Raw genomic sequence first — 13945 nt, forward strand, 5'->3', positions numbered from 1 at the left:
CCCTTGGTGCATGTTTCTCTTCCCAAGGTGTCTTTCCCAAGGTGAGTTGAACTCTATTTTCGTGACCCTCTTTTGACAACAAAATAAAGTGATTATTTTGGGCTTTCTTGGGCTTGTATTATGCTCAAAGTGGGCTGGACTTGATAGATATCATTCCCAATAGAAATTCCCATGTTCTCTTTGCTCCAAATATCTTCAAATATCAAATGAACAGCTCCAGCAAGCTGTTTGGTCCTTGCCCTTGTCATTGGTCCAACAGGTACAAGCATAGCATCCTCAGGAACAAGCTCAGCTTCAACTTGATTATCCTCATTGCTTTCTAGTATCATATCATGCCCCTCCTCTTCAAAAGGATTTGTCCTCAAATCCGCACCATCTGCAACAAATGGAGCCAAATCAGAAACATTAAAAGCGGAACTCACTTTGTACTTACCTTGCAAATCAAGCTTGTAAGCATTGTCACTAATTTTCGTCAAGACTTTGAATGGACCATCGACCCTTGGCATTAGTTTAGACTCTCTTTCAGCTGGGAAACGTTCATTTCTCAAATGTATCCAAACTAGATCTCCCACTTCAAAAAACCAGCTGACGTCTTCCTTTGTTTGCTTGCTTCTCATACTGCTTTGTCCTTGTTTCAATATTGAGTCGTGCCTTCTCATGAATCTGCTTAACAAGTTCAGCCTTCTTTTTTCCATCCATACTAACTCTTTCACTCAAAGGTAAAGGGATTAGATCCAAAGGTGTTAAAGGGTTAAAACCATAAACAATTTGGAAAGGGGAATACTTAGTAGCAAAATGAACTGAATGATTATATGCAAACTCAACATGAGGCAAACACTCTTCCCAAGATTTGATGTTTTTCTTAATGATAGCACGCAAAAGTGTAGACAAAGTTCTATTTACTACTTCAGTTTGTCCATCAGTTTGAGGATGACAAGTAGTTGAAAACAACAACTTAGTCCCTAATTTAGACCATAAAGTTTTCCAGAAATAGCTTAAGAACTTAGTATCCCTATCAGAAACAATAGTTCTAGGCATGCCATGCAATCGAACAACTTCTCTAAAGAACAAATCAGCAACGTTTGAAGCATCATCAGTTTTGTGACATGGAATGAAGTGTGCCATCTTAGAAAATCTATCAACAACCACAAAGACAGAATCTCTACCTATCTTGGTTCTAGGCAGACCTAGCACAAAATCCATTGAAAGATCAGTCCAAGGTTCAGTTGAGTGGCTCAAGAAATGCAGTTTTTGTACGGATAACCTTGTCTTTTTAGGTTTTGTTGTTAGAGCAGATTGCATTAAGTGGTAATCTCATTTGAGAATCATCAATCAATTTCTTTTTCATTTTATGAGTCTATCTCTTTGTTCTTTGTCTATAACATTTCTTTGTTTCTTGGTGTGTAATATCCAAGTAACAGCCTCCTCTTGCTGGACTAGTGTGTCATATCTAGCAGCGATTGGAGTTGGGAATATCAGCAGCCTTCCGCAACTGTTGTGCGACCCCTTAATCCATTAAATCTATCTTGTTGTACCTTGCACCTTGGCGAGTTTCTATCTTTTCTAATCCGGCTGAGTGATCCTTGAATTTGGGCGTATCAAGTGGTATCAAGACAAGGTCCAGTTGAAGAAAAGTCAGGACAAAAAAATTAAACCAGCAAAACCTGAGGTATCTCCTAAGAACTCCAACTTCTTTGTCAAAGAGAGTTAAGTAAGGAAATCTGTGTACTCTCAACAGCCATTGCTTTTGCTTGTGTATAAAGAAACACTAATGGGATTTTCTGACCTTGCACCGGAGCTCCCGAGTAATTTGATAGATATTTTGCAGGAATTCTCAGATATCTTTCGAGAAGAGAATCCTAACGGTTTGTCGCCAATAAGAGCTTACAGGACTAATTCCGTGGAGACATTGGAGATTTAAAGGCAAGTTAATGAAATCATGGAGAAGGGACATAACAGAGAGAGCGTGATCCCATGTGCGGTTCTAGTCTTACTTGTGCCCAAAAAGGATGAAAGTTTGCGCATGTGTGTTGATTGTAGAGCCATCAACAACATCACGGTAAAGTATCGACATCCTATTCCTACTCAGCCTTGGCATGATATTTCTATGGATTTTATGTTTGGTTTGCCTAGAACTAGGACTGGTAAAGATTCAGTTTTTGTGGTCATTCATCAATTTTTAAAAATGGCGCATTTCATACCTTGTCACAAAACTGATAATGTTTTGCATGTTGTTGAGTTGTTCTTTAGGGAAATTGTTCGTTTGCATGGAGTGCCTAAGTCAATTGTTTCTAATAGGGATACAAAGTTTTTGAGTTACTTCTGGAAAACGCTTTGGTCTAAACTAGGAACTAAGTTTTCTCCGTTCCAAATCGTTTGTGGCTTAATCCTTTATGTCCATTGGATCTAACCCCTCTACCTTTGAGTGAAAGAGCTATTTTGGATGGGAAAAAGAAAGCTGAACTTGCCAAACAGATCCATAAGAAATCAAGAATAAACATCAAGGAGAAGATCAAGCAGTATGCAAAACAAGCTAACAAAGGAAGGCGCAAGATGGTATTTAAACATGGAGACCAAGTGTGGTTTCACTTGAGGAAAGAACGGTTTCCAGCTGAAACGAAGTCAAAAATCATGCCTAGAATTGATGGACCCTTTGAGATCAAAAGAAAGATCAATGACAATGTCTACCAACTTGATCTTCAAGGTAAGTACAACGTGAGTTCAAGCTTTAATGTTTCTCATTTAGTTCTTTTTGTGGCAGATGATCCAGATTTGAGGTCAAATCCTTTTCAAGAGGAGGGGGATGATGTGATCATGAATGAAGCTAAGGAGGATGAACTAGTAGTTGAGCTTGAACCTGAGGAATATGTAGCTGAGCTTGAACCAGAGGAGCTTGTAGCTGAGGAACCATTGCGTGTACCTGAAGGACCTATGACTAGACCAAAAGCTAAGCAGCTAATGAATGCACTAAATGGGCTTATTAGAGAGTTTATGGCCAAAGAGAGCATGGAAAATTATATTGGGGATGATATCTATCAAGTCCAGCCCACTTTGAGCCTAATTCAAGTCCAAGAAAGCCCAAGATAATCACTTTATTTTGTGGTCAAAGAGGGATGACGAAAATGGAGTTCAATTCACCTTGGGAAGAAAAACATGCACCAAGAGTTGAATCTTCATTCAACTTACTATCTTTATTATCTTTTAGTTTCAAGAATAATCAATACTTGGCTTTGTTACCAAGTTTCTTATCACTATATAAACTCATGTAATCTCATTTGAGAATAATCAATCAATTTCCTTTTCATTTTAAGAGTCTATCTCTTTGTTCTTTGTCTAGAACATTTCTTTGTGTCTTGGTGTGTAATATCCAAACAACAGCCTCCTCTTGCTGGACTAGTGAGTCATATCTAGCAGCCATTGGAGTTGGGAATATCAGCAGCCTTCCGCAACTGTTGTGCGACCCTTCAATCCATCAAATCTCCCTTGTTTCACCTTGCACCTTGGCGAGTTTCTATCCTTTCTAATCCGGCAGAGTGATCCTCGAATTTGGGCGTATCAGGTTCTATGACCGGTACGGTCATGAATGTGTGACTGATGCGCCCAGGATTGTGTGGTCGGTGGTGCTGGAGTCTCAGGAAGGGGAGCTGCAGCAGATATAAGCCGGCAAGGGCAAGGTTGCCAGGTACATAAGTTCAAGAGAAACCTTCATGACAGGATAAACTCATTGTTGCGACGATGGTGGATGAAGTTCATTGGAGATGGACATGGTTGCTAGATTCAAGTTTTTGGCAAGCTTCCTGGGGGAAAAAGTCAACTGGGTTGAGTTAGCGGCTTGCAAAGCATTGGATGCAGTGAATCGGAATATGTGAATGTATGGTACTTGTTTGTTTTATTACGCTCGTATTGATGATTTGCTTTGGAGAATTCCCAAGCGGAAAAGCTATTTTTGGAATAAGTTATCTTGTGCAAGTTTTCCTAAGAGACAAGTTACTTGAGGTTCTTGGATGGATAAAAGGTATTGATATTCGGGTGGTGGTGAGTTGATGTCGGCATACTTGATTATTAGTCTAGTAGAGCAGAGGAAGTAACCAGAGGATTTATTGAGCAGGGGATTCATTTGTCTTATCACTTCACCGTGGGAAGCTTCGGTGTTGTTCATCAAGTAGAAGGACAAGGTATGGGTTTATGAGTCTGTGGCGATGCCTTTCGGGTTGACTAACGCACCAGCAACATTGATGAGATTAATGAACAGCGTGTTTCAGGAGTTTTCTTGACTTGGATGTCATCATTTTCATCGAGGATATTATGGTTTATTCCAAGAGTGTGGGGGAGCATGTAGTGTATTTAATGGCAGTAATGGAAGATGTGGGAGCATAAGTTGTTTGCTAAGTTGAGCAATTGTAATTTTTGGCAGCAAGAGATGAGTTTTTTTAGGACACATTGTGTCTGCATGGGGGGTTTCTATTGATCCGGAGAAGTTTTAGGCTATCCGAGTTTGGCCTAGACCACAGAATGCCACAGAGATCAAAAGTTTTCTTGGGTTGATAAGTTATTACAGGAGATTTGTGCAGGGCTTTCCGAGCAAGGCACGACCGATGACTAAGTTGACAGGAAAGGAGATTCCTTTTGTTTGGTCCCAGGAGTATGAAGAGGTTTTCGCAAGCCTGAAGGAGATAATTACTACTACGCCAGGGAGAGCCCAATGTAGTTACTACAGATTCATCCAGAGTTGGTTTGGTGTGTGTGTTGATGCAGCATGGGAAGGTGATTGCCTATGCTTCGCGGCGGTTGCGGAAGCATGAGGACAATTATCCTACTCATGATTTAGAGATGGCTGTTGTAGTTTTTGCCCTGAAGATTTGGAGATCTTATCTTTATGGTGCAAAGATGCAGGTGTTTACATATCATAAGAGCTTGAAGTCTATATTTACTCAGTCTGAGCTGAATTTGAGGCATAGTCGGTGCATGGAGCTGGTGGCGGGTTATGATCTGGAGATAGCCTATCACCCTGGTAAGGCTAACTTGGTTGCTGATGCTCTGAGTCAGAAGTGGCGGCTTCGGCTCAGGAGCATGACATGGAGACTTTGATAGGAAATATTAATGCATTGAGGTTGTGTTCTATTTCTCAGGAGCCGTTGGGTTTGGAGGTGGCTGATAGAGCAGATCTTCTGAGCATAGTGCGGTTTGCTCAGGAGAAGGATTTGAGGTTGGTGAATGACTACAGAGAGGTGGTTCAAGGTATCAGGTCTCAGCTAATGGTACCATCTTGGTGCACGGGCGGATTTGTGTGCCCAAAAATGAGGAGTTAAGGAAAGTGATCCTGAGGGAGGCTCATACGAGCATGTTCTCTATTCATCTAGGAGCGACCAAGATGTATCGTGACCTCAAGAGGTACTATCCCTGGGTCGGGATGAAGAAGGATGTAGCTAGTTGGATCGCGAGGTGCGATGTGTGTCAACTAATGAAGGCTGAGCATCAGGTTCCAAGCGGGTTGCTGAAGAGTCTTCCTATTCCAAAGTGGAAGTGGGAAATGATTACTATGGACTTCGTGGTAGGATTGCCAGTGTCTCGGACCTTTGATGCTATTTGGGTCACTGTAGACCGGTTAACTAAGTCAACACATTTTCTGGCCATTAAGAAGACTGATAGAGCAGCGGTCTTGGCTAAGAAGTATCTGAAGAAGATAGTCAAATTGCATGGTGTGCCAGCGAGTATTGTGTCTAATAGGGATTACAAGTTCACCTCGGTGTTCTGGAGAGCATTTCAGGCAGAGATGGGCACTAAGGTGCATATGGGTACAACTTATCATCCCTAGACAGATGGGCAGTCAGAGAAGACGACCCAAACGCTGGACGATTTGTTGAGTATGTGTGTGCTGGATTGGGGTTGCCATTGGGCAAATCACCTGAGCTTGGTAGAGTTTGCTTACAACAACATATATTAGGCGAGTATTAGGATGGCCCCTTATGATGCGTTGTATGGGAGGCCATGTCGTACACCGTTGTGCTGGACTCAGTTGGGTGAGAGTAGCATGTACGGGGCGAGTTTTGTTCAGGAGACCTCAGAGAAGATTCGGGTTCTCAAGCTGAACATGAAGGAAGCTCAGGATCGGCAGAGGAGTTATGCCGATAAGAGGAGGAGAGATCTTGAGTGTCAGGTGGGAGACAGAGTGTACCTCAAGATGGCCATATTACGGGGTCCGAACAGGTCATTGACAGAGACTATGTTGAGTCCGAGGTATATGGGTCCATTCAGAGTGATTGAACGGGTGGGACTGGTAGCATATAGGGTGGAGTTGCCTGAGGTTATGCGTGCTTTCCACAAAGTTTTTCATGTGTCGATGTTGCGGAAGTATCTCCGCGAGGATGATCAGTTGTTGGCTAAGATTCCTGATGATCTTCAGCCTAACATGACCTTGGAAGCGAGACCAGTGAGGGTTCTCGAGAGGAGAATTAAGGAACTTCGGAAGAAGAAGATTCCTTTGATGAGAGTCCTTTGGGACTGTGATGGTGTGGAGGAGCAGACATGGGAGTCAGAGGCGAGGATTAGGTCTGGGCAAAAAAATTGGACCCGAAAACCCGAACCGGAACTGACTCAAAAATATGGACCCAAATCCGAACCCAGAACCGGTAGAATACCCTATTGGGTACTAATTTCCTAAACCCGAAGAACCGGAACCGAACCCGAAACCGAACCCGGAACCGAACCGAGAACCGAATGGGTACCCGACAAACCCAAAATAAAATAATATACATAAAATACTTGTTATATTTTTTTTTTTATAACATAGTTATTCAAAGTTACAACTTAAAATTCAAAAATATTAGTACTTCCTAGATCAAAATACTCAAAATAACCAAAATTCTATTGAAATGTTTAGCTATATTTTTAAAAAAATTAACCAATTTTTTAAAAATTTTATTTTAATATTTAACATTAAAATTTATGGGTAATCGGGTAAAATTCAGGTTATCGGGTTAAATTTTGGGTAATCAGGTACAAAAAAACCCGAACCCGGATGATACCCAATTTTTTCGGATATTTATAGGTTCTGAAATTTTAGACCCGAACCGACCCGAACCGACCCGAACCCGTAAGACCCGAACCGAACCCGAACCGATATTTTCTGTTTACCCTATTGGGTCCTAAACTCCTCTACCCGAAAAACCCGAACCCGATCGATTCCTATCTGAACCCGACCCGAGTACCTGAATGCCCAGAGCTAGCGAGGATGAAGGCAGGGTTCAAGAAGTGGTTCGAGAAGTAGGTCGCGACTTGAACTTGTCTAGCCTGGTCCCAGTTGTAGTCTGTGGCTCGAGCGGGAATGGAGTATTCCAGCCCATCTCTCTTGTTACTTGGTCGCTTAGGGGTGGTTAATAGTGCGACTAAAGATAAGATGGTGTTCGGGATATGAAGTTCCGTGAGGCTGTTGTTAAAGAGGGAAATTTTCCTGGATTAGCAGTTGCTGAAAGGGGAAAGTTTCCAAAAGTGGAAAAGTTCTAAAAATGGAAAGTTTTATTTGAGTTAGAATTTTTCCATTTTTAATAACTGTGAGCCTTGGAGGGGCTTGAGTGACCTTCGTTGCAGACTGTTGAGTCTCCAAACTCTCCAAAATATATTTTTCAATGCATAAAATTGCTAAACCGTTCAATCTTTCTTGAGACATTGATGATCTCAAATTATTTTTCAGCAATTTTAGCTTAGAGAAACTTATTTCCGCTAATGCTACTGTCACATGAATGGTTAGTAAAAGTCGATAAGCAATAACTACGTTTGGATAACAACCAATAGTTTTTACAAACTCAAGAACCTCAATAGGTGTCATTGCTTCATCCTGTAAAGTCACCTGCAAAATTCTTAACTCAGAGAAAAAGTCATCCAAATCAACATTCGATGAACCACAATGAGAAAATGTATTATGAAAATTAGTGCACCTTTCTCTTAATTCAATAGCATCACGTGACTTAAGTTTCACTGAATTATATAAAAATCCAAAAACAGTCTCGAATGTTCTCATTTCCTCAAATCTACTTCTCAAAGAAGCAATTGCCATATCCACTACAACAAAAAAAATAATCAATTTTAAAAGCATCCTTAGGTGTTTGAATTACTTCATCATGAGTGTTATCGTCAAACTGTTTTTTCCTAAACCTCCGACGCTTACTTGGAAATATGACATCAACATCCATATCATCAACAAGACCTTTAGCCATAATCATACTTGAGTTAAATCCATCATTTCTATATTTCTCAAAAAAAGATATCACACCTTCTACTTGCTTCATTGCATTATCAATACACATAGTTTTAGCTTGTAAGTTCTTACTCACCAAATTAATAGCAAACAAAATGTGATGCCAAATAACAATCCCAAGAAAAAACTCAAAATTTTCAAGTGTATCTACCAAACTTTCAGTTTCACTCTTTGATATAGCATCATCACACAAACTATATAATTCTAGTAAAGCTGACCTTATTTGAGAAGTTTGATATCTTATAGCCTTAACACTTTTAATTCAACTCTCCCATCGAGTACTAGAAAGATTTTTTACATTATGTAGATATTATGGTTTGTGTTCAAGATTCCTTATTATTATGAATAATCAAATGAACCCGTATATCCACACTATACAAAAAATATAGTTAAATTATTAATGTATTAATTTTATTAATATACTTTCCTTTTAACCGTAAATCCAGACTATACAAATAATGTTTTTTTGTATGAAATATGGTGTATTCCAGTGAATGGAGATGTCAATGATTTAATACTAAAATTATGGATAGGTGTTAGGTAAGATTTTATTTTGGTTGTATAATCGGAAATCATGCTTAAGAGTGATGAATTTACGAGATTTTTTTGCCTTATGTAAATATATACTTTGGAGATTTTATTATATTTTTGGAATGTTTTTTAAAAAATATCTTAAATCTAGGTATAACTAATGATTATAATCCATATAACATATTTTGTAACCAACTAATAAATCAAATAATAATATAACTTTATAACTTATAACTATTTTATAGTCTATAAAAAAAGTTGTGTACTTCCGTAATATTATATAGGAGATATAAAGAACATTGTGTATTTGATTAACTATAAAATTTAAGTAATAAGGTACATTCAATGATGGTCAAAATAATGGTCAAGCAAAATAACAGAAAAATAAAGTTTACTAGCACCTTCTTTTACTAATCCACGTGTGGCCACTATGATTTACTGACCAGGAGATTCATTGAATCTAGACAAGAGTGAGTAAGATCCAGCCAAAATGTTTGGGAATAGCAATGAAAAAATATCTAAGAGACATTCATAATGTATACTACTCTTTATCAAGAAAGTTTTTCGCAAGAAAATCAAATAGAATAAAACCAAACCAAAAAAAAAGAAAAAAAATGTTTTTTTGTGTAATCATGTTACCAATATTGATATGTTTCAAAATAAGTTTTGTTTAGATTTTAGAAATATTTTTTGACACAAACTCTATCTTAAATTTTAAGTAAAAACAGGAAGATTACAAGTGCTATGTCATAATTGTAACAAAGTAATTGTGATGACCAAATAAAACTATGTCAACCAAAATTAGAAGGTGGTATGAGTTTCACAGGCTTAAGCAATTTTAATCAAGCTTTGTTAGCTAAACAGTTGTACCCATGGTCGGTTGTGGCTCGGTTCTACTAAAGTTGATATTTCATCAAGAAGTCTTATGGATTGTGGTATTGGTAAAAGATCGTCTTATGCTTGGAGAAGCATGATGCACGGGGGTGAGTTGCTGAAAAAAGGCCTATTGAAGACAGTTGAAAATAAGTATGATACGAGTGTTTGGATGGATAAGTGGATCTTTGATGAGAGTCCCATAGCTCCATATAGATTGCAAACTTTCTTTGATGTGAATTTGCAGTTTGTAGATTTGATGGAGTATGGAAGCTGTCGGTGGAATCTTGAAAAGGTCAATCACTTATTCTCGCCTTCTGATGCAAAAAAAATTCTAGCTATGCTTAGAGCCATGGATCTTGTTGATAGCTTTATCTAGCTTTACACCAAGTCAGGATCATATTCAGTGAAAAGTGGGTAACGGACCATACTGCAGCTATGGATACTGTTAATAATCCCAAGGATTAGCCAAGGTATTCTGCTATCTTGAGAGAGATTCAAGCGAAACTCAACATTTTAATCTCATGGGATTGTCATTCAGTTTCGGTATCAGCAAATAAAGTGGCTAAAGCTATTGCGCAAAATATTACACGAGATGGTAGCTTTTAGTCCTATTTGGCATTTGGAGGGTCTTCTTGACTTCATGATCAAGTGCGTTCAAAGGAGTAGAGTAGATAGATCTTTCGTTTCTTGTCTTATTTTTATTCTTGTTCTTGAACTATTTTGCTCTTTTGGTTCCGTCAGAGGACAAATTTTTTTTTTTATGAAAGTGTATTAAAAGAAGAAATATCAGATATTGTCATGTTATTGTATAATATATATTTTATTATGTTTTCAGTTTGTATAAAAACGTCAAAATATCACTTATTATGAAATTTATAGTCTATAATCTGTATTTTTTTAATAGCAAATTTTTATTAATTTTGAGCATTTCATACTTTTGATATTAAAATCTTTATTAGTCAGTAGTATCTTTTCACTCATAATTTTATGATAATTCTTATTATTTAGAGAAGTCTTTGTGAAATCAACAATATCTAATGCAAAATTACTATAAATTCAGAGATATATAAAAAAATGTACTTATGATAACAACTGTCAAATAAAGCTAAACTTATGTAAGTTAGATAATTTTATTTTTAAAATTCACTTTTTAAAAGTAATGTTCAATCAAACAGTTATTAAAACGAAACTGTATTTTTTTAATGCATGAGAATTATTATTACATATATATATATATATATATATATATATATATTAGATTTTAGTAAATAAATTAATATATAATCTCAAAAATTACATTTTATGATAACCTTTTTATAAATATACTAGAAAAATTATCCGCACACATGCGCGGTCAAGTGTAATTGAAAGAAAAATTATTTTAATATTACTAAATTTTAATTATTGGTATTAAAATTAATGATGTTAACTATAGGGGAAAGGGTATATTTCTACCCGTACTATTTGTAAAGTGTATATTTCTACCTGAACAAAAGAGAAGTGTATTATCCAACCGGAACGCCAATAAAATTCGAAATTACTACCCAAACTTTGAAGCGTTATCGATAATACTACATTGACACAAAAACTGTTAGTCAACCGTTAAATATGAGTGATTCGTATGACACATAAGCAATGATGTGGCAGGAGTTTTTGGAATCAAACTCAAAACGACGTCGTTTTGATTTGGGGGAAAATTTTCAATTAGGGTTTTTTTTTTTTTGATTTCACGATTCATTTCTCTCTTTCTCTTTCTCTTTTCCTGCGAAGGCGAAAATGGAGAACGAGGATCGAAGTTAATTGCGAGGGATAAGTGTAGAGGAAACAAGGCGTGAATCGTGGGAGTTGTTAGCATTACCCACAATCGTTTCTACAGAAGCGAAAATGAGGTATTTTTAGTTCGTATTTTGTCGTATTTTTGGTATTAAATCTTGTATTTTTGGTAATACACAATCGATTTTTGGTATTAAATCTTGTATTTTGTCTTGTTTTTGTTTAATAGTTGCATAATGTAGATATTTGGAGACAATAATTTGAAGTTTTATCTTTAAAGAGTCGTATTTGTTTACTGCACACTAAGTGTTTGATTAAATGCTTGAGTGTTTGAAACTTTGTATAATTTTTTTTTGTTGACAGCAATCCGGATCATGTGACATTCCTTGTGTATTTTGGAGGGTATTGGGTGAAGAATCATGTAGGAGATGTTGCTTATCTCAATGGTAAAGATATAGCTATAGAATGTAAACCAGAAGAGTTTTTCATCAAGTTGTCGGCGGAGTTGGGGGAGGGATTATATGGCCAAAACATGTGGTATAAGTACCCTTTTGAAGAGCATAATGAAAGAAAGAGATTGAGGTCTGCGGATTTGAGTTTTAAGAGGATGTGTGATGCGGGCAGATGGACTGGAGTGATGAATGTTTTTTTGGTGAACTCAACAGAGCATCCTAATGATATCGAGTCATCTGAGCCATGTGAAGAAGAGATCCGGGTTGAAAGAAATGTGGCTTCTTTTGTTGATGAGGATGAGGATTTCGATTATCATAACACACCTCCTAACTCTGATGGTGAAGAAGAAGAGGAGCATTTGGTTAGATACAAACGAGGTAGTGGTCAGCTAGAGATAGAACAAGTATTTGATAGTCTAGAGGAGTTCAGAGAAGCTTTAGTAGCTTATGCATTAAAAGAGGGTTGTAACATAAAGATAAGTAGATGGGGGAAAGACAAGTCAGCGGCTGTGTGTGGGACTAAAGAGCCTTGTCCATGGTATATCTACTGTTCTTATGAGGAGTGCGTTGGCAAGTGGAAAGTGAAAACTTTTGAAGATCAGCACAGTTGCACAAATGATAACTATTGTAAGATATTGAAAGCACCTGTGATTTGCAAGATGTTTTTGGATGATATCAGAACTGATCCTGATTATGGACCAAAAAGGATGCAACAAGAGATTGAGAAGAACTACAATCTGATAGTAAGCATAGACAAATGTAAAAATGCTAAGAAAAAAGCTGTAGAGATCATCGACCGTGAGCACAAGGAGCAATTTTCTAGGCTGAAAGATTACCGCTTAGCACTTCTTCAGTAAGTTCTTCTTTCATTACTGAAATTTTAAATTTAACAAGTCTTTTCCAATCTGTTAACTAGGTTTCCATTTTGATATTTTGCTAGATCTAACCCTGAGTCAACAGTAGTGCTAGACATAGTGCTTGATGATGATGGATCAGAGATCTTGTATAGATTCTATGTGTGTTTTGCTGCCATTCGAAAGATGTGGTCTATGTGGTGTCGTCCTATCTTTGGAGTGGATGGTTGTTTTATGAAATGCACACTAAAGGGACAATTATTGGCTGCTGTGGGGAGGGATGCTAACAATGGAATGTATCCCATGGCTTGGGCCGGTTGGATAATACACTTCTCTTTTGTTCAGGTAGAAATATACACTTTACAAATAGTACGGGTAGAAATATACCCTTTTCCCGTTAACTATATGCTTGTAACACCCTGGTTTCAGGTATTTGTGGAGAGATTTAAAAGAATTGATTTGACTATCGATGTACTAAAGTGCACTAATATTTTTGGTCAAAGGTTCCACTTAAGCGTGATTATGCGGGAGTAGTTCTAGGATGGGTGACCTTCTGAGAAGTGATTGTTGGAATTTTGCGAGTGAGTACAAAACATATCAAAATATCATGTGGTAATTTGTAAGTTGGATAAACAAGTCTTAAAAAAATTCTAGATGTAACAAACCGGATATGCCCATAGGCCAGAAATAAACACGAGACCTATTAAGAAGTGATTGTGGGACCGTTACAATACTCATATGAAAATTGTTTTGAAAATAAAAATAGTTGATTAGAATTTTATTTTCGTCGTTCTGCATAAATTAATATTTTGTGTGGAATCTATACTCACTACGTATGTATAATAACTTAATTTTTAACTTATATTTTTGCAACATAATCTGAATAATAAGAAGAAGTAAAAGAACTATAGAGTATAAACTAACTAAGTTGATTTTAAATGTTTCCATTTTTTTGGGCTTAAGACCTTCTTTCTGAGCTAGTATCTTCGATTAGCTGAAATAGAGCTTTGACTGGATTAAAACACTATTCGTTTGATTTTAACTTGTTTTCGTCTTTGTCTTCACTATTATTGCAAATCTCCAAAGGGTTCTAGGGTTTGTTCTTGAGTTTGACTGGATTTTTTCAACTTCGTGTTTCTAAAGTCTAGTTCTTCCCTTGTACCTAAGTTTTGGGGTGGGGTGTTCTATTGTGGATGTCGTTTGAA

The 13945-nt window shown here is 37.2% G+C and overlaps 1 protein-coding gene across 1 annotated transcript; it reads left to right on the forward strand.

The window, feature by feature from the left end:
- The first annotated feature begins 11415 nt into the window (after positions 1-11415).
- On the forward strand, positions 11416-12743 carry LOC104709474 (uncharacterized). Its single transcript, XM_087463455.1, has 2 exons — positions 11416-11550; positions 11798-12743. Exons 1-2 carry the CDS (start codon positions 11546-11548, stop codon positions 12741-12743), a joined length of 951 nt encoding a protein of 316 aa, XP_087319581.1. The 5' UTR covers positions 11416-11545.
- The last annotated feature ends 1202 nt before the right edge of the window (positions 12744-13945 follow it).

This window comes from Camelina sativa, chromosome 8 (genome assembly GCF_030686135.1).
Source record: "Camelina sativa cultivar CO46 ecotype springtype chromosome 8, ASM3068613v1".
NCBI lineage: Eukaryota > Viridiplantae > Streptophyta > Magnoliopsida > Brassicales > Brassicaceae > Camelina > Camelina sativa.